Below are 27,005 nucleotides of genomic sequence, written 5' to 3' on the forward strand. Positions count from 1 at the left end.
AGTAAGAACAGTTCATTTCTCGTTGTCTTTGCAGGCAGAGTGCTGCTTGGAGCCCCATAGACTTCAAGAGTCTCAAGTCACAACCTTAGGGGGCAGTCATAGGTGTGCCCTACAGCTTTGCAGATCCGCTCACAGGCCTCTAGAACTGAGAACAAGTGTGTGCCACTGAAAAGTCTGGAGGAAGAGTCTTCTAAGCTCCATTTTCCCCCCTTCTATTCCATGCACAACTAAAATGTGATTTATACTCTATCCACTTTAGATACATTTGTTGTTATTTAGGTCTCCAGGCTTGAAATAAGTTATAAAGAATCAAAAGCTACAGTTCCCGGCCCCCACTGTATCTGGGCTGTTTCTTTGCCTAAGAGATAGCAACCATCTCCTTTGTTCCCACCTACAAGAGTAGCTGTTGCAGAAGATAAACCCCTCCCTCAGCCAGGGCCGTGGCCAGAAGCTAACCCAGCCCCTAGCGTCGTTTGGAGGGCAGATAACTGAAACCACAAAAGGCTTTGGAATCCTAAGAAACAAGAAATCCACCAACGGAGAAGGATTTATTATCTATTTCCTTTAGGTACGGCACAAAGTTGTTCTAACAGTTTCCGTTACAGGGGTACCAACTGGCTGCTCCTCCCTAACAGACGGTTTTGTTGAGTTAGCTTCTTTTTTCTTCTTTTTTTGGCCCCACTTCCTAGGAACTGCTTGTATGAGGAAGGAGAAAGAAGTCCTGGGGGTGTGTTCTCTTAATTTTCCTTCACCATCATCATTAGCCACCTGAAGTGGGACTGAGGATTGAAGTAGGACAGAAGGTCCCTGGTAACAGGAGTGGAAAGTCAGGGAGATCCCCCCCTTTCTTCACACCCAGGACATAGGGTGCTACTGCTGGCTACAGAAATCCCGAGGTTTTCCCTTCTATTCAGAGAACATCTATTGTGTGCCAGGCCCTGTGCTGAGCTGTTGTTGCCTGACAGCAGGGAAAGTGCCGCTCTGGCTTCTGTGAAGAAGCCGCGGGGCAGTCCCCAACTCCTAGAGTCTTGGCACACTGGGAGCTCAGAGGATATTTGCGGGATGGAACTGGGGCAAGAACACTGACTCTGAGACAGAAGCCCCGGTGACTATCTGAAGGCAGGAGAGGGGGCTTGAGGAGCGTGCCGTGCAGGAGGGAAGTCTCCAGGTTGTCACCAAGGCGGAAAGGTGCCAAGGTAGAAGGGCGAGGACTTGAGGGGCTCTTTGGTTGGCGCTCCACTTGCCCGGAGTCATCATGGCTGCCACAGAGGGGGCGGGGCAGCTCCGAGTCCGGGCAGGAGAGGGACGGAGCCGCCGTCGGCGGAGCCAGTGCGCAGGCGCGGCCGGCGTTGAGCCCCGGATTTGAGAGCTGAGGTTCGGGCCCTGCCTGGGAGATCAAGACCGGCTGGCGCTGCGGGTCAGGCGCCAGCGTGGGTGCCCTGAACTCCTTGGGGGAGGGAAGTTGTTAAACCGAGGCCTCAGGAAGCGGAGGCCACTGTGAAGTGGGGAACCCCTCCCCTCCGCCATTGCGGCCTCCGGGTGCCTCCTCTTCCTTTACACTCGCCCGCCCTCCTCTGCCTTTCCGGCCCTGCGTCCTCCTCGGAAATGTCCCTTGGGCCCTTTGGGGAGAGGAGATCCCCGGTCCGTGGTTGGGGCTGTGTCTGAAAGAAAAAGGGTAGAACGGGCTTTAGACGCGACTGGGCTGGCAGAAGGCGGTCTCTGGCTCGCGACGGACCGCGAGGCCTCTGGCCTTAAGGACCCTTGGTTAGAGCGATTTCCCCACCCCACAGAGGATGTTCTCTCACCCCGTGGGTCCAGGGCGCCAGTTTAGCAGGCTGCCCTGCCTTCAGCGTACCCAGCAAGAGCTTACGCCATCATTGAACAAGTACCCGGCTGGATTTGGGAGACCTTGGTTGTAACCCTGTCTCAGAAAGAGTGCATCCCATTTGGACGAGATGAGGCCCGGTGGGAAGACTGAAGTTTCAGAATTTTAAAAAATTACATTCTCTTTAAATATAGCCTGAGGTGTGTCATCTGACCCCAGTGAGCCTCAGTTTCCATATCTATAAAATGGCGATGGTAATTATACTGGCCTCACGGTCTAATGAGATCGCTAATGTAAAACCTACGGAGATTCTTATTACTCACCTCTCTGGTGAGTAATTTATCTTACGGGAAAGTAGAGTAAAACCAGTTGCTCTCCTGCCAGTTTAGAGAGTGATTTGGCAAAGGGGTTGTTGGGAAATGAGGCTGGCAATTAGCTGAAAGGGAGAACTCACTAGCTATATTTTGTTTTTACTTGGTTTACCTGTAAACTAAGTGTAGGCTACGAGTCTCCTGTGGTCGTTGGGGCTAGAGCTGGACTCTGGAGAGAGGAAGGAAGAATGACAGCCTGGTGGAGAGGCAGAGGTGGGTTAAATGCTTTTCCATTCCCAACTCCTCTTCTGCATGTGGGTTGGATAAAGGGGGAAAAGTGAATTCACCCAAGGATAGAGAACTTGCATCCATTGGCTGTGTCTGTTTGTACTATTCCTTTCGATTCAGCGAGTCAGATGTTGGAAATGTTGGGTAGATTCACAAACTACCTCCGCTCTCTGGGGTTTTCAGAAGCTTGCCTTTGAACCGAATTTTGATGAGCAAACCGGTGTGGCGTTGGTGGCCCCTCCCTTCCTCCAGGCTTCCTGGTCATGGAGTAAGCAGCAGGCTCCCCCTTGTGCTGAGGATAAGTACTATTGCTATTGGCCAATCATGCTCCCTTTCTGGAGAAATTTTATTTTTCTTAGGGCTTCTGTGACTTTGTAGTCTTGCTCTTAACATGAGTATGGTGAGAGGCATACTAGGAGCAGTGATTTTCTATCTAGAGCCAATGAACTGGTGATGCCACATCCTGTTCTTGCCACTTCCACTCAATCAGAACACAGGCTAAAACTATCTGTATGCTAGGCATGGGGGATATAGTTGTGAGCAAGATAGACAAAGCCTCTGCTCTCCCAAGCAACTTAGTTAAGCAATTACAATCAATACCACACTGCAAAGTGCAATGAGAGCATATCACATTGTCTAGTGAGGGTCAGAGAAGAATGCCAGAAACAATTGGTACCTAAAGGTTTGGTAGGTATTAGCCAGATAAGAGAAAAAAGAAGTCTTCCAACCCTCCCTATTAATATCTGGGTTTAAGGATTTCTTTTCTTTTTTTTTTTTTTTTTTATTCAGTGAGAGGAGGGGAGGCAGAGACAGACTCTGGCATGAGCCTTGACAGGGATCCGCCCAGCAAGCCCACTGAGGATGATGTTCTGCCTATCTAGGACATTCCTCCATTGCTCAGAAACCGAGCTCTTCTTAGCACCTGAGGCGAGGCCATGGAGCCATCCTCAGCACCGAAGCCAACTCACTCCAATAGAGCCATGGCTGCAGGAAGGGGAGAGACAGAGAGAAGTAAGAGAAGGGAGGGATGGAGAAGCACATGGTCACTTCTGTGTGCCCTGATTGGGAATCAAACCCGGGATATCCACACTCCAGGCCAACGCTCTGCCATTGAGCCAACCGGCCAGGGCCAAGTATTTTTTTCCTTTAGGGATAGAGCCTCAACACACATCTGGAACTCAGTGAATGTTGCAGGGTGGATTGGGGCAAGAACACCAAATCAAGAAGTTGCCTCTGAGGCTCTTGCCCTCCCTTCTTATTTCCCAGACTGGTTCTATAGAAGCCATTGCTATTTTTAGCCCAAGGAATTGTTTAAAAAAAAATCCTTGAAGTACATTCCTTGCCTCAGAATGGCTTTGCAATTGTTTGTACCTTGCTGCCATTCCAACAAAGAGATGAGAAATAAGTTTTCTCCATCCTAGTAGTCAACCCTGTTTTGCCTCTAAGTTTGTTTTAGCAGTGTAAGCTGGCTGAAGTCCTGACAATGGTGGTTTTCTTTTCCTTCTCCACTTAATTTAACAGACCAGCTGAACACACATCAGACAGTTAAGCTGGAGTGTGTAGTGATTATGGTCTTCCAGTTAAGTTCTGTACCCTATTTTTGGGATTCTGGTTTGGGACCTAGTTTATTATTCTGGGCAAGAGGAAAAGGACACACACCAAATAATAGCATCTACAATATAAATGTAGTAGTACTTCTTCACACCTTATTTTACCATCATGACAATTTTGTGAGAAATAATCTGATCCCATTATAAACATAATGAAATAAGGTTCAGAAGGACTAAATGAGAACTGTGATAGAGCCAGGACTTGAACCCAAGTCTTTAGTTCCTGCATAAGGGCACTCAATAGGTTTTTTAAAGATTTTCTGCAAGTTTAGCTTTCCAGTTTCATATCTAACTGTGAAACTTTCCCAACACAAAAAAATAGTGCTTCAGGGTGACACCAAGTGACATTTGCCTTCAATATGCTTTTCGGTCATCTGGGAGTTACGTGATTAAATTTGCCTAGTAATGCTGAAGTCCTGTGAGGAATGCTTTCAAGAATTTACTTTCAGCCTGACCTGTGGTGGCGCAGTGGATAAAGCGTTGACCTGGAAACACTGAGGTCGCTGGTTCGAAACCCTGGACCTGCCTGGTCAAGGCACATATGGGAGTTGATGCTTCCTGCTCCTCCCCCCTTCTCTCTCTCTCTATCCCTCTCTCTCTCCTCTCTAAAAAAAAAAAAAAAGAATAAATAAAAATAAAAATAAAAAAAAGAATTTACTTTCAGGCCCTGGCCGGTTGGCTCAGTGGTAGAGCGTCGGCCTGGCGTGTGGGAGTCCCAGGTTCGATTCCTGGCCAGGGCACTCAGGAGAAGCGCCCATCTGCTTCTCCACCCCTCCCCCTCTCCTTCCTCTCTGACTCTCTCTTCCCCTCCCGCAGCCAAGGCTCCACTGGAGCAAAGTTGGCCTGGGCGCTGGGGACGGCTCCATGGCCTCATCCTCAGGCTCTAGAATGGCTCTGGTTGCAACAGAGCGATGCCCCAGATGGGCAGAGCATCGCCCCCTGGTGGGCATGCCAGGTGGATCCCAGTCGGGTGCATGGGGGAGTCTGTCTGCCTCCCCGTTTCCAACTTCAGAAAAATACAAAAAAAAAAAAAAAAGAATTTACTTTCAGCCCATGTGTGACATTTCCTCCTTGGTTTTGGAGTTTAGAAGCCTGAGGGAGCGCAGTCCTAGCAGCAACACCCCTGAATTCCTGCAGTGAGAGGATGTGGCCCCTGGACCCATCCCGGAAAGAGGTGCTGAGGTTTGCGGTCAGCTGCCGTGTCCTGACTCTGGTGCTGCAGGTCAGTCTCTGATCTTTTGTCTTGAACATGCTATTGCCACATGACTTGGATAAACACTAAGAAGAGTCCTCATCTTCTTTTCACCTCCCAGGTGTGCCCCTCCCTATGATTGGAACCATAGACAGGCTTCATAGCTGAAAAGTGGGTAGGACTCTTAAGAATGGTCTGTTTAATCACTTATTTTACACATGAAGCAGCAGAGGCCCAGGAAGGTTAAATGGTTTCCCTAAAGTCATGCAGCAAGTTAGAGAAGGGCCAGAATCAAACCCTAGATTTTCTAACTTCTGAGCTAGTGGCCTTTCCAACAATACTGTTCTGTATCCAGAGGTGCCATTAGGGTGTGACAATTCAAAGCATTGCCCTAGGTCTCCTAACCAGGATACCAAGCACTGTGTCAGTCAGTTGAGTGGCAAAGAGGTGGCAATGTCCTGAGACCATCTCTGTATATTTGTTCAGTCAGTAGTGTCCCCTGCTCTGGTGTCTCCCCCTTGCTACTTCATCCACACACAGCCCTCAGAATGCACGTGCACTTTTGCAAAACCCTCTTTCCTCTCTAGGAGGAAAGACTGTCCTTATACATATTTTATTTTTTTTATTTTTATTTTTTTGTATTTTTCTGAAGCTGAAAACAGGGAGAGACAGTCAGACTCCCGCATGCGCCCGACCAGGATCCACCCGGCACGCCCACCAGGGGGCGATGCTCTGCCCCTCCGGGGCGTCACTTTGTTGCGACCAGAGCCACTCTAGCGCTTGGGGCAGAGGCCAAGGAGCCATCCCAGTGCCCGGGCCATCTTTGCTCCAATGGAGCCTTGGCTGCGGGAGGGGAAGAGAGAGACAGAGAGGAAGGGGGGGGGGAGGAGCAGATGGGCGCTTCTCCTGTGTGCCCTGGCCGGGAATCGAACCTGGGACTTCTGCACTCCAGGCCGACGCTCTACCACTGAGCCAACCGGCCAGGGCCTTATACATATTTTAATCAAATTTCATATATGTCTGAATTTCATCCAGTGCCTAGCACAGTGCCCAGTGCTTAGTAGATCCTCAGTGTGTGTTGTTATTGAATGTAGTCAATCATTGTCAACAATCTAGGTTTGAATCAATGTCAACAATCCTAGGTTTGTTCTATTACCATAATTATGTTTGCCTTTTATCACAAGCTTCATTCTCTCTGAGGCTCATAGCTGGTTCCTTTGTGGAAATCTTTCCTCACTTCTCTCTCACGATAGGAGGCATAGCAGGCTCTGTTTAGTTAAAAGTGTCTTCAACTTGGAGACTAGGGCTGTTATCAGTGACTGTCACTCCTGTCTCATTTGTTTTTACTGTTTGAAGTGGGATGATTACAAAGGAAAAAGAAAAAAACTGACCAAAAAAAGAAAGAGCCTAGAAATGGGGTTATATACTCTTGGTGCCAGGCTACAGAAACTGACTTGATGATAGCTTTGAACTAGTGTCAGCTGAGTGATTGGCAGAACCAGTGGATCAGTACTGTGAATCGGCATCTGGGGTAGGGAACCAGGACAGCTGGGTTCTAATTAAGATGGCGATTTGGAAACAAGGATGTCTTCTAGACTGTTCACTCAACCACCAAAAGTTTGTTAAGTATCTGTTCTGTTCCACAAACTGTTCTAGATGGTGAGTATAAAAGTCATGCTCTCTTTTCCCTTAAGTAACTGGCAATCTAAGGGGCAAAAAGACATTTAGTAATAATGCTACTTCGTTATTTCTCCCGCTGTGTTCACCCTTCCAGTTTTAAAGCTCATGCCATCAGAATATATTGCCAGCCTGACCTGTGGTGGCGCAGTGGATAAAGCCTTGACCTGGAATGCTGAGGTCGCCAGTTTGAAACCCTGGCTTGCCTGGTCAAGGTACATATGGGAGTTGATGCTTCCTGCTCCTCCCCACCTTCTCTCTCTCTCTCTCTTCTCTGAAATGAATAAATAAAATAAAAATAATTAAAAAAAAAAAAAAGAATATATTGCCAGTACCCTTCATTGATTGTTTTGGGTTTTTATTCAATTTACTGATTTTAAAGGGAGAGAGAGAGAGGGAAACATCAGTTCGTTGTTCCTCTTATTTATGCATTCTTTGGTTGATTCTTTTTTGGGGGAGAGAGAAGAAAGGGGGAGAGAGAGAGAGAGAGAAGCATCAACTTGTTGTTTCACTTAGTTGTGCCATTGATGGCTTCTCATATGTGCCCTGTCTGGGGCTCAAACTGGTCACCTCAGGGTTGAGCTGATACCCTCTTGAGCCAGCACCCTTATGATCAAGCCAGCAACCTCGAGAGCCATCAACCCTGGGATTGAGCTCGCAACCCTAAATCGAACTGGGATTAACTGGTGACCTTGGCGCTCCAGGATGACACTCTATCCACTGCACCACCAACCAGGGCCATTGGTTGATTATTGTGTATACTCTGACTGGAGATTAAACCCACAACTTTGATGTATCAGGGAAAGACTAACCAACTGAGTTACCAGTCAGGTTCTTTTTTTTTTTTTATTAATTTTAGAGAGGAGAGGGAGAGACAGAGGGGGGGGGGATACAGAGAGAGAGAGAAGGGGGAGGAGCAGGAAGCATCAACTCCCATATGTGCCTTGACCAGGCAAGCCCAGGGTTTCGAACCGGTGACCTCAGCATTTCCAGGTCGACGCTTTATCCACTGCGCCACCACAGGTCAGACCCCAGTCAGGTTCTTGAGTCACTAAATGTCAAGGTGTCCAGGGCCCAGTCCTTAGATCTTTTCTCTATCTGTACTTCCTAGTGTTCTTATCGAATCTCATACCTTTAAAAACTGCCCATGTACTTGTGACTCCCAAATTTTTACCTCTAGCTCTGATCACTCTCCTGACCTTCAGACTCATATATCTCACTGCCTCATTGACCTCTGCTCTGGAATGCCTAATTCAAACTTAACCAGTCCAAAACTGAACTGATTTTCCCCAACAAATCTGTTCTTTGTTTTATTAAGCAGTAATTCTTTTCTTCCAGTTACTCAACAAAAATCTTGTTCTCCTTCATCCCACAGGCTCTCTTCAATGCCATCATCCCAGATCACCATGCAGAAGCCTTCTCTCCTCCTCGCCTCACGCCCTCAGGCTCTGTGGACCAACTTGTGGAAGGTCTCCTGGGTGGCCTGTCTCACTGGGATGCTGAACACTTTCTGTTCATTGCTGAGCATGGCTACCTGTATGAGCACAACTTTGCCTTCTTCCCTGGTTTCCCCCTGGTCCTGTTGGTGGGGACTGAACTTCTGAGACCCTTGCGGGAGTTACTGAGCCTGCGGAGTTGCTTGTTAATCTCAGTAGCATTTCTCAATTCCTTGTTTTCTATCCTGGCTGCAGTTGCACTTCACGACCTGGGCTGTCTGGTTTTGCACTGTCCCCACCAAGCTTTTTATGGAGCACTGCTTTTCTGCCTCAGCCCTGCCAATGTCTTCCTGGCTGCTGGTTACTCAGAAGCTTTGTTTGCCCTCCTGACATTCACCGCCATGGGGCAGCTGGAACGGGGCCGAAGCTGGACTAGTGGACTTGTCTTTGCCCTTGCCACTGGCGTACGCTCCAATGGGCTGGTCAATGTTGGCTTCCTCATGCATTCTCAGTGCCGAAGCTTTTTGTCTTCCCTCATGGTGTTGAATCCTCTCAGACAGCTCTTGAAGCTGATGGGCTCTGTGTTCCTGTCCATGCTCGCACTTGGCCTTCCCTTTGCCCTCTTTCAATATTATGCCTATGCACAGTTCTGTCTGCCAGGCTCAGCCCACTCCATCCCTAAACCCTTGCTGAAGTTAGCTGTGGACAAGGGCTACCGGATTGCAGAGGGAAATGAGCCCCCGTGGTGCTCCTGGGAACTTCCCCTAATATACAGCTATATCCAGGACATCTACTGGAATGTTGGCTTTTTGAGATACTATGAGCTTAAGCAGGTACCCAATTTTCTGCTGGCTGTACCAGTAGCTATCCTGGTTGCTTGGGCAACTTGGACATATGTGACCACCCACCCTTGGTTCTGCCTGACCCTTGGGATGCAAAGGAATAAGAACAGTGAGGCCCTAGAGAAGCCTGATTTTGGATTCCTCAGTCCTCGGGTGTTCGTGTACCTGGTTCACGCTGTGGTGCTGTTGCTGTTTGGCAGTTTGTGCATGCACGTTCAGGTGAGGTGGAGTCCTGGCTGGGGAAAGGATGTGAATACAGGCATAACCCCTCGGCCAGGATCGGGAAGACAGCTAACTTCTCCCATTTGAGTGACTTGGGTCTAATTTCTTTTCTTTTTTTTAATTGGTTGATGATTTTAGAGACAGAGAAAAGGAGGAAGAGAGAGAAGCCTTTATATGTTGTTCCACTTAATTGTGCATTTGTTGGTCACTTCCTGTGCCTTGACCAGGGATCGAACTCATAACCTTGGTGTTTCAAGATGACACTTTAACTGACTGAGTTAACTGGCCAGGACTAATTTATTTTTTCAACAACTATGTGGCAGCTTTCTTTGTGCTAGACCCTGAATCAGACCACTGAGGATGGAACATGAATAAGATAAGATTGTTGCCCTATCGGGTCTCATGGTAGAAATGGGAGACAGACATTTAACAGATGAATTATAGCACAGTGGGATGGGAGAGGAGTTTCTTTTTGAGGCAAAGTATTGTGGAAGCACAGAGGAAGAAGGTAGCTGACCAAAGGAGGGAGTCATATTTAGGCCAGGTCGTAGAGAGTAAGAACATTCTGGGCAAATAAAGAGTGTATGCAAGGAAAGAAGAGTTGTGAAAGTATCTAACTTGACAGATAAAGGAATAAGCACAGAGAATACTTCTAGGACCTTCCCCAAATACACTTATACCCAGAATTTCAACTTGATAGCTGACTTTCTGAGGTACTGTGAGTGGGTGCTTGGTTTTCAGAGGAGATATCTTGTGTAATGTTTGGAGTGGTGGTGGGGATGAAGAGGGAAAGGAAAGGTTTGATCATTCAGTTGTTTTTTTCTGTTCCTGGCTGTGGCCCCAGTTTCAACTTAACCCCAAGGAAGTCTTTTTTTTTTTTTTCCAAGGAAGTCTTTTTGTTTCCATCCTGGCCACTCCTTAGCAGTGTCTGCCTCTTGGAGGTGCACGCTGACCGAGAAGTTCTTTGAGCTGTGTGAATAAGAGGCACAGGGGAAACGGAAAGTAACATTCTGAGTTTTTTAGCTGGATTCGCTAGTGGAGGGAATGTCAGCAAAGCTTAGTGTTTCTAGGCAGATTTGGGAGGCCATTTGGCTCTGAACTTCCCTAGAAAAAGGATGTTGAATCATAGTGACTGTCCTCTGCTCCCTTTCCCTGAGCTTTGCCATCCCTATGGGATGAGGGAACCACCTTAGATTCCCAAAGCTCCACATCACAGCCTAGAGTTCAGGGTCCAGGCCCTGGGGTAAAATTTGTATTGATTGACTCTTTTTTGCTGGGGGAGGGTACATATTACTCCTTTATTAGAAACTGTAAATGAGCCTAGCTAGATAGCTCAGTTGATTAGAACATTGTCCCGAAACACAGAAGTTGCCAATTCGATCCCCAGTCAGGGCACATACAGGAACAGATCGATGCTCTCCTCTCTTTCTCTCTCTTTCTCTCCCTTCCTCTCTTACTGAAATCAATATATTTTTTTCTCTCTATCTTTTTTAAAATGTATTCATTTTAGAGAGAAGAGAAAGAGGTTGGGAGGTGTAGGAAGCATCAACTTCCACATGTGCCTTGAGCCTTGACCAGGAAAGCCTGGGGTTTCAAACTGGTGACCTCAGCGTTCCAGGTCGATGCTTTAGCCTCTGTGCCACCACAGGTCAGGCCTGAAATCAATAAATTTAAAAAAATAAAAAGAAATTGTAAATAGAAATTGTTTCGACCTCTGAAGACTAAAAACTACAACAGATAGATCCATTATTGTGGCAATTAGTCCGTCACTATGTTTATTTGTAACACTGAGGTCACCTGGCTAGTGTCACACACAGTTTTATAAGGCAGATCCTAAGCTCTACTAAATGTTGTGTCCAGTGTAATACATTTATATTTGTGGGGTTATAATTCATCCAACAGCAAGGAAGCCCCAGGCTAATCCAATTTGAGGCAAGTGACATTCCAATAAATGTGTGGGTTTCCCCCTCTTATGATTTCCAGGTTCTCACGAGGTTTTTGGGCTCCTCCTCTCCTATTGTGTACTGGTTTCCAGCTCACTTGCTTCAGGATCGAGAGCCACTGCTGAGATCCCTAGAGACTGTGCCTTGGAAGCCTCTTGCAGGGGACTCTCCACCAAGACAAAAGGTCCCCAGAAATTCTATCATGGGACTTTTGCACAACTGGAAAACCTGTTCTCTAGTCACACGATGCATTCTAGGCTACTTCCTGACTTACTGGCTCCTGGGACTACTCCTACATTGCAACTTCCTGCCTTGGACATGACCTGGAGTCTCAGGGGACAGACTTGAAGCCAACTTAACAGGGAACTGGAAATACAAAAACATAAATACACTGCCTGTGCTGCCTTGGGACCCTTACTCTGTCCATTAGAACCTCTCTATTTGAAGGTTGGTTAAGAATGGGAACAGGCCCTGGCCGGTTGGCTCAGCGGTAGAGCGTCGGCCTGGCGTGCAGGAGTCCCGGGTTCGATTCCTGGCCAGGGCACACAGTAGAAGCGCCCATCTGCTTCTCCACCCCTCCCCCTCTCCTTCCTCTCTGTCTCTCTCTTCCCCTCCCGCAGCCGAAGCTCCATTGGAGCAAAGATGGCCCGGGTGCTGGGGATGGCTCTGTGGCCTCTGCCTCAGGTGCTAGAATGGCTCTGGATGCAACAGAGCGACGCCCCAGAGGGGCAGAACATTGCCCCCTGGTGGGCATGCCGGGTGGATCCCGGTCGGGCGCATGCGGGAGTCTGTCTTGACTGCCTCCCCGTTTCTAGCTTTGGAAAAATGAAAAAAGAAAAAAAGAAAAAAAAAAAAGAATGGGAACAGTATTAGCCACTAGAGAGCCCCTAATGGTCCTGGCTATGGAAAATTTTAGAGTAGCAACTATTTTTGCAGTAAGTGAAAAAATCTATTTTTTTTTTTTTTTTTTTATTGTGACAGAGACAGAGAAGGACAGACAGACAGGAAGGGAGAGAGATGAGAAACATCAATTCTTCATTGCAGCTCCTTAGCTGTTCATTGATTGATTTCTCATATGTGCCTTGACCGTGGGCTTTCAGCAGACCGAGTAACCCCTTGCTTGAGCCAGTGACCTTGGGCTCAAGCTAGTGAGCCCTGCTCAAACCAGATGAGCCCACACTCAAGCTGGCAACCTCAGGGTCTCAAACCTGGGTCTTCTATGTCCCAATCTGACGCTCTAACCACTGTGCTACCGCCTGGTCAGGCAGTGAAAAAATCTTATTCCAAGTCTAGAGTATATCTGGATCTGTCTTTTCAACCAGGCACAGCAGAGATAGTCTTTTTTTTTTTTTTTTTAATAGAGACAGAGAGAGGAATAGATAGGGACAGACAGACAGGAACGAAGAGAGATGAGAAGCATCAATTATTAGTTTTTCGTTGCGACACCTTAGTTGTTCATTGATTGCTTTCTCATATGTACCTTGACCACGGGCCTTCAGCAGACTGAGTAACCCCTTGCTAGAGCCAGCAACCTTGGGTCCAAGCTGGTGAGCTTTTGCTCAAACCAGATGAGCCCGCGCTCAAATTGGCAACCTTGGGGTCTCGAACCTGGGTCCTCGGCATCCCAGTCCGATGCTCTATCCACTGCGCCACTGCCTGGTCAGGCAAGCAGAGATAGTCTTAAACTTACCACTGATCCACACATAAGTTTAAATATAAATTATTTAAATTAAGTTTAATCAAAGGCTCTAGCTAACAGGCTGGTAATAGTCCATACATGATGGCAGAGGCCTAAATAGTGTAGTGGCAGTAAGTAAAGTAGGACCTTCTTTTCTAAGTGGGACACAGTTTCTGAAGATTTTTTTTTCATGATTTGTCCATTTAATTATATGAAAAAACTTACAAAGGTATGCCAATTAAATAACTTATGGATATATGAGCAATCAGTTACCTTATTTTTCTTCATTTTCAAGTGAGAGGAGGGGAGACAGAGAGAGAAACTCCTGCATCTGCGCAACCAGGATCCACCTCCATCTGGGGCCATGCTTGCAACTGAGCTATTTTTAGTACCTGAGGCAGAGGTGCCTTGGAGCCATCCTCAGCGCCTGGGGCCTTTTCACTGGAACTAGTCGAGCCATGGCTGTGGAAGAGGAAGAGGGGGGTGTTGAGGTGGAGAAGCAGATGGTCGCTTCTCTGTGCTCTGACTGGGAATCAAACGTAGGACATCCACACGCCCAGCCGAAGCTCTGCCACTGAGCCAGCCAGCCAGGGCCATCAGTTACCTTTTAAGAAATAATACAAATTACTTGGGGGACAAAGTCACAGTAAGAAGAGCATTGCACAAGAAAGCCAGAGACCTGGATTCTAGTCCTCTCAAGAAAACCCGCTTACCAGCTATGTGACCTTGGGAGAGCCTTTGGAGCCTTAATACCTCTTCTGAAATTGGGGAAATAATATACCCTAAAAGGGACTGAGGGGTGAGGGAACCATACAACCTCTTGTAGGTCCTTTTCTCTAAGATCTTAAGAGCTGCCCTAAACAATGAAATCACCCCAGTCTAAACACATAGAGGCTCAAATGTGCTTTTAGGAGAAAATATTCAGTTCTTAGAAGAAACCCTCTCCATCTTGGGTACAACTCTGAGGAGTACCTGAAGTGACCTTTTCTTTGAATGAAGGAAAGCTGTATTGTCCTGCATATGTAAACATGTGCCAGGCAACTAAATGGTCAAAGTAGTGACTGGTTTGCCTGCTGTGCCCAAGTACCTTTGCTTGTTTGATTGGTAGACATGAGTCAGAGGAGCCAGAAAATTGATAAATTGTAGATAAGTCCAAGGTTGAATGAAATAGTACCTGACTAGCCCCATTTGGTTATGAGCCCATCACTTTAATGGTAATAAGATTATTGACCTCTGCTGAGCTATTTTTGCTTATTCTTTGAGCCAAGTAAGAGGTTCTGCATCATCATCACTCATTTCCTACTTGAGCAAAAAATTACAAGCAAAAACTTCAAAATAAATGGTTAATTATAAGCAGCTTCTGGAGAACCCTGAGAATTGGAATTTTGACACGCTCCCTCTGACCATGACAGAAAGCTAAACTTGCCAGCGGAAGGGAAGCTCCTGGCTGAGTCCCAGCACCCTCTGTTGGAGCTTCTCTAGTCAGCCTGGCCAATAAGCATTTCCCATCCATTACCCCAGCTTTAGCACAGCTGAGAGAATTTGGTCCAGAGTCAAATGCTTCTGAAAATGTACACACAGATTGGGGCAGCCCTCTGCCTTCTGCCAAGACACCCAAGTGCCCTTCTTGGCAAACGATCATCTCTGCTGTAGTGTCCTTCCAGTTGGCAGAAATTATTCCCTCCCTCCTCACCAACAGCTGCAAGTCCAGGGACTTCCACCCTGTGTGTAGGAGGAGCTGAGGTCCTATTTCAGCTCTTCATTGCAGAAGTAGGAGCACTAGACTCTGCTCTCATGCCTTATCCTCTTTGCCTCTTCTTGGGGGATAATCAGGACTGATTGTTCCCCTACTGGAAGAGCTGACTCAAACTTCACAGGGTAGGGAGTGATATCACTGCTCTGGCCGTCTCAGCTTACCCTTTACACTAGATCTCATCACTCCCAGAAACAAGAAATTTCAAGGACAAGAGACCCTATAAATGGGAATCCCATAGTATCTAAATCATGCCGGTATTTAGCGAAGATCTTTACGGTTACAGTTGATCATAGAGGAGGTAACAGGACCCCAGCTATGTGGATGCACCTGGAGACCACAGTTTTCTCTTTGACCTTGGAGGGATGGAGTTGCTCTTCTCTAAGGATCTAAGGAATGGGCTGATTTTATGGCCAGCAGCTGTCCTTTTACCATCCTATTAACAGTCTTTAATAGTCTGGGAGAGGGACATGAAGGGCCCAAGACAGGAAGCTTCCTGTTTACCCTGAGGTCTAACAATGCTGCAGCTGGGTTGGGCGTCTACAGTTTCAGAGAAAAGTAATTTCCTTCTGAGACCCAACTAAAACAGAAACCAGAGCTTCATGTACCTAGAGATCTATGCTTTTTTGTTCTTTAATGAAGGTGGGAGGAGAGGAGATGTTCGACAAGTCTTCACCAATCCCCCTGGGGGAAAAAATCACTCCTTTTCTTTACAGTCGCTTTTACCTTCATCTAAAAATGTAATGTGTGCAGGCTCAAGAGACTTGAAGTTGATTGATTTTTTTTCAGCAATTGTTTATTTATTTTTATTTTAGGGGAATAAAGATGACTTGCTGTGTCTCCCATCCTCAAATAACTCAGAATTGCTAGCTGATACACAGAAACATTCATCAAGAGAGAAACTTATCAGTTTTGGGGAATGAAGGGATACTTACACGTCTCAGTCTATCTCTACTCGACCTTTTTTTTTTTTTTCTTTCTTTCTTTCTTTTTTTTCTGAAGCTGGAAACGGGGAGAGACAGTCAGACAGACTCCCGCATGCACCCGACCGGGATCCACCCGGCACGCCCACCAGGGCGATGCTCTGCCCACCAGGGGGCAAGGAGCCATCCCCAGCTCCCGGGCCATCTTTGCTCCAATGGAGCCTTGGCTGCGGGAGGGGAAGAGAGAGACAGAGAGGAAGGAGGGGGTGGGGCTGGAGGAGCAAATAGGCGCTTCTCCTATGTGCCCTGGCCGGAAATCGAACCCGGGTCCCCCGCACGCCAGGTCAACGCTCCACCGCTGAGCCAACCAGCCAGGGCCTCTACTCGACCTTTTTATGATGAAGATGAATTAAAGTTTTTTTCGTATGCTTAGAAAAAGGTGAGTGAGGTACAGGTAAGCGCTCTGTAAACTCACACAAGGTGGAGATCCCTTACAGCTTTGGAATACCTGAAAAGGTTTCGGAGAGAAATGGCCTTTGAGCTGGACATTGAAGGAAGGACAAAAAAGATTTAAAAGTTAAGGGCAGAGAATGAGTATAGGAAGCAGGTAATGGAACAAGACAGGGAGAGCTTAGTTTGAGTAGAACCGAAGTGCTGTCATTATTGAGATCAAGGCCTTGAAATCAGCCCCAAGCCCAGCTCTGCTGTGTACTAGTTATGTAAACATGAGTCAGATACTGAGTCTCTAAGCCTCAGTGTACTTATCTGTAAAATATGGGTCACACTATGGCTCATAGATGTGAACAATGACATTATCTGTCTCATAGGCTTGTTGGAATTAAATGAAAAGTGTTTACAACAGTTTTAACAACTGAATAGCTGCATTAGGACATGTTAAATTTACAATGCCATCAGCTCATTCATATGCCAGGAAATGTGGAACTGAAAACAAGGAGAGGAGTCAGGGAGCCATTCAACCAGACATGATCATTATAGCAGGCTTGAGATTGTGTTTGATTGACTGTCAAAAGGAAAAGTGCAGAAAGAGAAGGAGGGTCAATAAGATCTTGGGCAAGTGACTCAACTTCTCGAAACCTTTTTTCTCATCTCCAAAATAGGTATTATAGCCCAGGCCGGTAGTGCAATTAGAGCATCATCCCAGTATGCCAAGGTTGCAGATTCGATTCCCGGCCAGGGCACATACAAGAGTCAACCATGGATCAATGGAACAACAAATTGTTGTTTCTTTCCCTCTCTCAAAATCAATAAATAGCCCTGGCCAGATAACTTGGTTGGTTAGAGCAGTGGTCCCCAATCCCCGGGCCACCGACCAGTACTGGTCCACAGAGAAAGAATAAATAACTTACATTATTTCCGTTTTATTTATATTTAAGTCTGAACAATGTTTTATTTTTTAAAAATGACCAGATTCCCTCTGTTACATCCGTCTAAGACTCACTCTTGCCTGACCTGTGGTGGCGCAGGATAAAGCGTCGACCTGGAAATGCTGAGGTCGCCGGTTCGAAATCCTGGGCTTGCCTGGTCAAGGCACATATGGGAGTTGATGCTTCCAGCTCCTCTCTCCCCTTCTCTCTCTCTGTCTCTCCTCTCTCTCTCTCTCTTTGTCTCTCCCTCTCCTCTCCAAAATGAATAAATAAATTAAAAAAGATTTAAAAAATTGTAATATAAACCGGCCCGTGGCCCAAAAAAGGTTGGGGACCACTGGGTAGAGCACAGTTTTAAAGCACAGAGGTTGCCAGTTTGATCTCAGCCGGGGCACATACAGGAACAGATCAGTGTTCCTGTCTCTCTCTCTCTGTCCATTACTCTCTCTAAAATCAATAAAATAAACATTTTTAAAAATAAAATAAAAATAAATAAAATAGGGTCGATAGCACCTATCACACGGAGTAGTCATGAGGATTAAATGAGATACTAGATTGGCCCTGGCCGGTTGGCTCAGTGGTAGAGCGTTGGCCTGGTGTGCAGGAATCCCGGGTTCGATTCCTGGCCAGGGCACATAGGAGAAGCGCCCATCTGCTTCTCCACCCCTCCCCCTCTCCTTCCTCTCTCTCTCTCTCTCTCTCTTCCCCTCCCGCAACCAAGGCTCCATTGGAGCAAAAAGATGGCCCTGGCGCTGGAGCTGGCTCCTTGGCCTCTTCCCCAGGCACTAGAGTGGCTCTGGTCACGACAGAGCGACGCCCCAGATGGGCAGAGCATCGCCCCCTGGTGGGCGTGCCGGGTGGATCCCGGTCGGGCGCATGCGGGAGTCTGTCTGACTGCCTCCCCGTTTCCAGCTTCAGAAAAATAAAAAAATATATATATAATATATATATATATATATAAAAAAATAAATGAGACACTAGATAAAGCACTAGCATGATGCCTGCCACAGAGAACTTCAGGAAGAAGAAAAAAAGAAAACCACGAATGGTAGCGGCCATTATTATTTCTATTATTATCATTATTATCATCATTAAAGAATTAGAAACAATAGTTTTAGGGGAATAGATAGCTTCAAGAAGAAGAAAGAAATGGTTACCCAAGATTATATGCTATTAAGGTTAAGGAAAGGATGAAAACAGTAGGCTAACTGCTATAACAACTCCCAAAACTCAGTGTCCTAAAAATAAAAGTTTCAACCCTGGCCAGGTGGCTCAGTAGATAAAGCATCCTCCCAGCACACAGAGGTCGCAGGTTCAGTGTCCAGTCAGGGCACATACCAGAGGAAATCAATGAGCACACAGCTGGATGGAACAACTAAGTGGAACAATGAGTTGGTGCTTCTCTCTCTCCTTCCCTCCCCCCCCCCTTCTTTTGCCCTTCCTCTCTCAAATTAATGGGAAAAATTAAAAAAATAAAGGTTTCTTTCTTGTTTACACTGTGATATAATGCAGGTTTGAGGAGGGAGACCTGTTCAACCTGGTCACCATGGATCCAGGCTTCTTCCATTTTGTGGTTCTGCCCTAGAGAGAGAGACTTTAAGGAACGGGCTCATGATTGTGGAGGCTGGCAAGTCTAATATCTTCAGGGTAGGCCAGCAGCTGTAGACCCATGAAAAAGATAATCTTGCAGTTTGAGTCCCAAAGCAAGCTACTGGTAGAATTCTTTGTTTCTCAGGGGAAGTCTTTTTTTCTCTCTTTTAAGGCCTTCAACTGATTGGATGAGACACTCCTACTTCATGGAAAATAATCTGCTTTACTCAAAGTCTACTGATTTGAATGTCAATCTCAATTATAAAAATACCTTCATAAAAACAGCTAGAATAATATTTGGCCAAATATCTGCATACCGTGGCCTAGCCAAGTTGGCACACAAAATTAACGCAACAGGTTTCTGCTCTACTTGCATCTAGTCTGATCCATGTGATACTAACAACATTGAAAGTTTTTTTCTAGATAGACTTCTCAGCCTGATATACTTATTTGCTTCTTCACTCCTTTGCCTCACTCTCACTAATGGTTGGTACCTTAAAGCTGTGTGAAATGATCAGTGGGACGACCACACTCTTTTTTTTTTTTTGTATTTTTCTGAAGTGAGAAGCGGGAAGGCAGAGAGACAGACTCCCGCATGCACCTGACCGGGATCCACCCAGTATGCCCACTACGGGGCGATGCTCTGCCCATCCGGGGCCGTGCTTGCAACTGAGCTCTTTCTTAGCGCTTGAGGCAGAGGCCATGGAGCCATCCTCAGTACCCGGGCCAGCTTTGCTCCAATGTAGCCTTGGGCACAGGAGGGGAAGAGAGAGATAGAGAGGAAGGAGAGGGGGAGGGGTGGAGAAGCAGATGGGCGCTTCTCCTGTGTGCCCTGGACGAGAATCGAACCCTGGACTTCCACACACCGGGCTGACACTCTATCGCGGACCTAGCCAACCAGGGCTAGGCCACACTCTTTCCCTGTATTTGCTTTGGAGGTGAGCACATCTTTCAATTCCTGTGGTTTAAGACCTTTTTCAATATTATACAATTTGTTGTCCAGAATCAATCAGCTTTTCCCACCCTGAAAGGCCTATCATCTCTAGACTTTCTCTGTATTTCCCTTCCATGTCTGCTTGAATACCAGCTAATTCTCACCTAAGTCCACCTCTTTCTTCTACTACTTTACAAAGAAACCTGTTCTAGTTATTACATTACTGTCTTTCAGCTTCAAACCCACCCTCCTACTTTTTGCTAATGAGATAATGGAGCTGGGATTCTGCAAATCCCATTTCTGCTTTGTCAGTGGGCTCTTTGTTTGGCTGTGCAAATAAGGGCCACCAGAGGGAGATAGTGAGGCCAGAGGAGGGAAGAAAGGACTCCTGTTTGCTTCCTGTTCCTGTGAAGTCACCCCAGCAATGTTCCCTCACCCTGGCAGCAGCAGTTCCTTCTTGTAGAGGGAGCTGAGTTTTTTTCCCAACAGCTGAAGAATCAGTTTATTAGTGTCCCACTCAGAGACACCAGCCCCAACTGGGTAGCAAGCACCCCTTTCATCAGAGGTGTTGGTCCCTCTTCCAAATTAAAAAACACCGAAACTACAACATGACCAGTGTTAAAAATGCAAAAAAAAAAAAAAAAAAGAAAAGAAACACCAGGACCAGACTTGGAGGTCTGAGCTTCAGCTCTTAGAGACCTCTTCTGAGTTTTAGTAATTCCAAACTCTTCCCTTTGTTCTCCCAGCCCTAGGACTATAGATGCTTCCTGTTGTTGCTGCCTCCATAATATCTCCAAGTTTTCCTTTTACCCTTTCAGTTATCTAGTTAACAACTCTATACCTAGTTTACCATTCTAACCAATTTTTTCCTTTTTCTTTTTTTCTTTTTTTGGATTTTTCTGAAGCTGGAAACGGGGAGACAGTCAGACAGACTCCCACATGCTCCCGACTGGGATCCACCCGGCACGCTCACCAGGGGGCGATGCTCTGCCCATCTGGGGCGTCACTCTGTCTCGACCAGAGCCACTCTAGCGCCTGGGGCAGAGGCCAAGGAGCTATCCCCAGCGCCTGGGCCATCTTTTGCTTCAATGGAGCCTTGGCTGCGGGAGGGGAAGAGAGAGACAGAGAGGAAGGAGAGGGGGAGGGGTGGAGAAGCAGATGGGCGCCTCTCCTGTGTGCCCTGGCCGGGAATCGAACCCGGGACTTCCGCACGCCAGGCCAACGCTCTACCACTGAGCCAACCAGCCAGGGCCTCCTAACCATTCTTTATATTAAATTCTCTGTCCAATGACTGGTATAGTTGCTTCTCACTGGACCCTAACTGCTATAGAATTTGGTACTAGTAACAGTCCCATGAAATAGCTCTCAAAAGATAGGATTAGGGAACTGGTTTGGTTGTGTCATTTAATTTGAATGTGCTAAGCTTCTTGCCAATGAGAAATGTGATGCTACTAATCCATGACATGCGGTGGCATCATGATTAATCAAATCATCACCTGGGGTTATTTGTGATGAAGTGCCAACTAAAGCAAATGCCTTGGGGCCCTAAGTGGTTGTTGCACTTGACTGTATGGCAGTGATGATGACTACAGGGAGTTGGTATGTAAGGAGTTCTTCTGAAAGCATCAGAGTCCTTGCAGAAAATGACAAATTTGGGTCAGTTCATGGTAAGAGAATCATAGTGCTTCCATGGTAGTCATAAAATAATCTCTTATTTCTTTTAGCCACCAGACTTATTTGCTACAAATAAAACAAACAAAAAATTATGATGAGCCTGACCTGTGGTGGTGCAGTGGATAAAGCATCGACTTGGAATGCTGAGGTTGCTGGTTCGAAACCCTGAGCTTGCCTGGTCAACTTATGGGAGTTGATGTTTCCTGCTCCTCCTCCCTCCTCTCTCCCTTTCTTTCTCTCTAAAAATAAAATCTTAAAATAAAAAAATTATGATGAGGCCCTGGCCAGTTGGCTCAGTGGTAGAGCATCAGCCTGGCATGTGGAAGTCCTGGGTTCGATTTCCGGCCAGGGCACACAGGAGAAGTGCCTATCTGCTTCTCCACCCCTCCCCCTCTACTTTCTCTTTATCTCTCTCTTTCTCTCCTGCAGCCAAGGCTTCATTGGAGCCAAGTTGGCCCAGGTGCTGAGGATGGCTCCATGGCCTCTGCCTCAGGTGCTAGAATGGCTCTGGTTGCAGCAGAGCAATGCCCCAGATGGGCAGAACATCGCTCCCTGGTGGGCATGCCAGGTGGCTCCTGGTCAGGCGCATGCGGGAGTCTGTCTCTCTACCTCCCGTTTCTCACTTCAGGGGGAAAAAAAGCATGCAGCCTGACCAGGCAGTGGCGCAGTGGATATAGCGTTGGACTGGGATGTGGAGGACCCAGATTTGAGACCCCGAGGTCGCCAGCTTGAGCGCAGGCTCATCTGGTTTGAGCAAGGCTCACAAGCTTGAACCCAAGGTCACTGGCTCAAGCAAGGAGTTACTCGGTCTGCTGTAGCCCCATGGTCAAGGCACATATGGGAGAGCAGTCAATGAACAACTAAGGTGTCGCAACGTGTAACAAAAAACTAATGATTGATGCTTCTCATCTCTCCGTTCTTGTCTGTCCCTATCTATCCCTCTCTCTGACTCTGTCTCTAAAAAAATTTTTTTAAAAAGCATGATGCAGGCCCTGGCCGGTTGGCTCAGCGATAGAGCGTCGGCCTGGCGTGCGGGGGACCCGGGTTCGATTCCCGGCCAGGGCACATAGGAGAAGCGCCCATTTGCTTCTCCACTCCCACCCCCTCCTTCCTCTCTGTCTCTCTCTTCCCCTCCCGCAGCCAAGACTCCATTGGAGCAAAGATGGCCCGGGCCCTGGGGATGGCTCCTTGGCCTCTGCCCCAGGCGCTAGAGTGGCTCTGGTCGGGGCAGAGCATCGCCCCCTGGTGGGCAGAGCGTTGCCCCTGGTGGGCGTGCCGGGTGGATCCCGGTCGGGCGCATGCGGGAGTCTGTCTGACTGTCTCTCCCCGTTTCCAGCTTCAGAAAAATGCCAAAAAAAAAAAAAGCATGATGCAGAGTCACATCAGTTTATTTATTTATTTATTTATTTTTACAGAGACAGAGAGTCAGAGAGAGAGGGATAGATAGGGACAGGCAGACAGGAACGGAGAGAGATGAGAAGCATCAGTCATCAATTTTTTGTTGCGACACCTTAGTTGTTCGTTGATGGCTTTCTTATATGTGCCTTGACCGTAGGCCTTCAGCAGACCTAGTAAACCAGGGGTCGGGAACCTAAGGCTCACGAGCCAGATGTGGCTCTTTTGATGGCTGCATCTGGCTTACAGACAAATCTTTAATAAAAAAAAATGTTAAAAATATAAAACATTCTGCCTGACCAGGTGGTGGTGCAGTGGATAGAGCGTCGGACTGGGATGCCGAAGACCCAGGTTTGAGACCCCAAGGTCGCCAGCTTGAGCGTGGGCTCATCTGGTTTGAGCAAAAGCCCACCAGCTTGAACCCAAGGTCGCTGACTCAAGCAACGGGTTACTCGGTCTGCTGAAGGCCCGCGGTCAAGGCACATATGAGAAAGCAATCAATGAATAACTAAGGTGTCACAATGCGCAATGAAGAACTGATGAATGATGTTTCTCATCTCTCCATTCCTGTCTGTCTGTCCCCGTCTGTCCCTCTCTCTGACTGTCTCTGTAAAAAATAAATAATAATAATAAAAAAAACCATTCTCATGTATTACATACAATCCATTCATTTCCTACCGCTCATGTTCATGGTTGCTTGGTGGCTGGAGTCAATCACAGCTGTCCTCTGGGACAACACCAAATTTTTATTGGATAATGCGTTAGGTACACAGGTCGTTGTATGGCTCTTACAGAATTACATTTTAAAATATGTGGCGTTCATGGCTCTCTCAGCCAAAAAGGTTCCTGACCCCTGGAGTAACCCCTTGCTCAAGCCAGCAACCTTGGGTCTAAGCTGGTGAGCTTTGCTCAAACCAGAGGAGCCCGTGCTCAAGCTGGCGACCTCGGTGTCTCGAACCTAGGTCTTCTGCATCTCAGTTTGATGCTCTATCCACTGCGTCACTGCCTGGTCATGCAGTCTTATTAAGTTTTGTAATTGAGCCCCTGACCAGTGGTAGAGCATCAACCCGGCATGTGGAAGTCCCGGGTTTGATTCCCAATCAGGGTGCATAGGAGAGGTGACCATGTGCTTCTCCACCCTTCCCCTGCCCCCTCCCCGTTCTTTCTCTCTCTCTTCTCCTCCCAAAGCCATGACTCGAATGGTTCAAGCAGGTTGGCCCTGGGCACTGAGGATGGCTCCATGGCCTCACCTCAGGTGCTAAAATGACTCGGTTACCGAGCAGCAGAGCAGCAGCCCCAGATGGACAAAGCATCTCCCTGTAGGGGGCTTGCCGGGTGTATCCTGATCAGGGCACATGTGGGAGTCTGTCCCTTTGTCTCCCTGCCTTCCCACCCCTCACTTAATAAAAAAAAAAGTTTTGTGATTGAGAAGGAGTGGGACCGTGAAACTTGTAATGGGGACATTTGGTTTGACTTTCTTCTAGGTTCTGAGTCCCCTCTATTTTTCTAGCAGATGGGAAGAAGAGCAAGGATCAACACCTGGGAGTTTTATGGGCCAGCCTGTCACTTCTACTCACATTCCATTAGCCAGAATTCAGTCACTTGGCCACACCTATCTGTAAGAGAGTCTGGGAACTGTGGGTATTGGTGAGAATGAATAGTTTATGCTACACAGAATGGGTAACTAGGAACATATAAGATAGAAATTTTAGCCTGATCAGTGGTGGCACAGTGGATAGAGCCTTGACCTGGAGTGCCAAGGTCACCAGCTCAATCCCAGGGTTGCTTGCTTAAACCCGAGGCCACCTCGGGTGACCAGGTTCGATCCTGGTCAAGGTATGTAGGAGATGCAATGAGTGGGATGCAAAACTAAGTGGAGCAACGAGTGATGCTTCTCTCTCTCTCCCTCCTCCCCCAAAACAAACAAAAAAAAAGTTTTAGGAGAGTGATGTAGATAGGCCAGATTTTAAGAAGTTAAGAAATGAATAGGTGAGCAGGAAGTGGTAGCTACTCTTTAATGCAACTCTAATGAGAGAGAAAAGATAAACCTGAGCCTAGAGCAGGGGTCCCCAAACTACGGCCCATGGGCCACATGCGGCCCCCTGAGGCCATTTATCCGGCCCCTGCTGCACCTGCGATAGTGGCACCTCTTTCATTGGTGGTCAGTGAGAGGAGCACAGGATCCATCCTCATCCTGTGCTCCAGGAGTACTGTATGTGGCGGTGCCACAAAGTGCAGCATGGCTCACGTACAGTACTACTTCCGGTGACGTGGGATGCATGCATCACGGCTCTGGAAGCGCGTCATATCACCTGTTACGGATAGCAGTGACAAATATGGAACCGGACATTGACCATCTCATTAGCCAAAAGCAGGCCCATAGTTCCCATTGAAATACTGGTCAGTTTGTTGATATAAATTTACTTGTTCTTTATTTTAAATATTGTATTTGTTCCCATTTTGTTTTACTTTAAAATAAGATATGTGCAGTGTGCATAGGGATTTGTTCATAGTTTTTTTTATAGTCCGGCCCTCCAACAGTCTGAGGGACAGTGAACTGGCCCCCTGTGTAAAAAGTTTGGGGACCCCTGGCCTAGAGTAAAGGAGGTAGCCAAGCATGGAAAGCTGTTTCTGTTGTTGGTTTTACTTTTTTTTTTTTTTTTCTGAAGTTGGAAACGAGGAGGCAGTCAGACAGACTCCCGCATGCGCCCGACCGGGATCCACCCGGCATGCCCACCAGGGGGCGATGCTCTGCCCATCTGGGGCGTTGCTCTGTTGCAACCAGAGCCATTCTAGCACCTGAGGCAGAGGCCATGGAGCCATCCCCAGCGCCCGGGCCAACTTTGCTCCAATGGAGCCCTGGCTGTGGGAGAGGAAGAGAGAGACAGAGAGGAAGGAGAGGGGGAGGGGTGGAGAAGCAGATGGGTGCTTCTCCTGTGTGCCCTGGCCGGGAATCGAACCCAGGACTCCTGCATGCCAGGCTGATGCTCTACCACTGAGCCAACCGGCCAGGGCCTGTTGTTGGTTTTTTAGTTTATTTTTGCTTTTTAATTGATAGAGGAGAATTGAGTATGTGTTGGCAGTCTCAATGAACAGGAGGGGAGATAAGACATGAATGGAGGGTTGGCCACAGGCATAGGGAAGTCCACATATTTTTTAAACATTTTTATTTTTTATTTATTTATTTTTTAATTTTCAATTTTTTTTAATTTTTTAAAAATTTTTTACAGAGACAGAGAGAGAGAGAGTCAGAGAGAGGGTAGACAGGGACAGACAGGAATGGAGAGATGAGAAGCATCAATCATTAGTTTTTCATTCTGCATTGCGACACCTTAGTTGTTCATTGATTGCTTTCTCATATGTACCTTGAGTGCAGGCCTTCAGTAGACCGAGTAACCCCTTGCTTGAGCCAGTGACCCTGAGTCCAAGCTGGTGAGCTTTTTGCTCAAACCAGATGAGCCCGCGCTCAAGCTGGCGACCTTGGGGTCTCAAACCTGGGTCTTCGGCATCCCAGTCCAACGCTCTATCCACTGCGCCACCGCCTGGTCAGGCTTTTTAAACATTTTTTAAAAGATTTTATTTATTGATTTTAGAGAGAGGAGAGAGAGAAGGAGATGGGGATAGAAGCAGGAAGCATCAGTTTGTAGTAGTTGCTTTTCTTATGTGCCTTGACCAGGCAAGCCCGCGGCCTTGAACCAGCAACCTAAGCATTCCAGGTCAACACTCCACTGCGCCACCACAGGTCAGGCAGAAGTCCACGTTTTTAAGATGAGAGGAAAGGATAGATTCGAACAGAAATTATGAGTTAGATAGGAGGAAAGCTGAAAACCAAGTCGATTTCTATGAAGTGATGAGGAGCAAGAGAAGGTTTGGGGTTTCAAGAGGACCCAGTTGAGGTGGGAGAGCAGGAATGTGTAATGGAAGCAGTATGTCTAGTTTTGTGACTTTGTTCCATAGCCACGGAGTAAAAGGGGAGGAAGCCCACAACTTGGTTCACTCCAAGGTAGGACTCATCAAATCCAGAATCTTTGGCACTGAGGGCATGGATGGGTGGCCTTGGGCATGTGTACCAATTAGTGATCCTTGATGTCACTGTTATTGCCTCTCTACTCCTTCCCATCATGTTTTTTTACTTTTTTTCTTACTCTCTCTTACCCTAGTCTCCAGCTCTGTCTTTTCCTATACTTTTCCTTAGGTTTTCCAATAACCCCAGTCTGATAGACAGACCCTGAAGTGACCCCCAATAATTCCTGCTTCCTGGTATTCATACCTTTGTATAATCCTCTCCTCTTTTTTCTTTTTTTAGATTTTATTTATTGATTTTAGA

The 27,005-nt window shown here is 47.1% G+C and overlaps 1 protein-coding gene across 19 annotated transcripts; it reads left to right on the forward strand.

Annotated features, from left to right (window-relative positions):
* The first annotated feature begins 682 nt into the window (after nt 1–682).
* On the forward strand, nt 683–11,737 carry PIGV (phosphatidylinositol glycan anchor biosynthesis class V). Of its 19 annotated transcripts, none has more exons than XM_066375575.1 (6): nt 1,333–1,430; nt 2,321–2,409; nt 2,608–2,692; nt 5,123–5,256; nt 8,279–9,400; nt 11,387–11,737. In XM_066375575.1, exons 4-6 carry the CDS (start codon nt 5,179–5,181, stop codon nt 11,666–11,668), a joined length of 1,482 nt encoding a protein of 493 aa, XP_066231672.1. In that variant the 5' UTR covers nt 1,333–1,430; nt 2,321–2,409; nt 2,608–2,692; nt 5,123–5,178; the 3' UTR covers nt 11,669–11,737. The 19 variants fall into 19 exon arrangements, with proteins under 19 accessions (XP_066231663.1, XP_066231662.1, XP_066231659.1 ...); XM_066375576.1 differs by having other exon boundaries at nt 1,342–1,417; XM_066375577.1 differs by lacking the exon at nt 1,333–1,430 and adding an exon at nt 1,465–1,641 and having other exon boundaries at nt 2,326–2,409.
* Nucleotides 11,738–27,005: the final 15,268 nt, after the last annotated feature.

Source organism: Saccopteryx leptura, chromosome 3, assembly GCF_036850995.1.
Source record: "Saccopteryx leptura isolate mSacLep1 chromosome 3, mSacLep1_pri_phased_curated, whole genome shotgun sequence".
Lineage (NCBI taxonomy): Eukaryota > Metazoa > Chordata > Mammalia > Chiroptera > Emballonuridae > Saccopteryx > Saccopteryx leptura.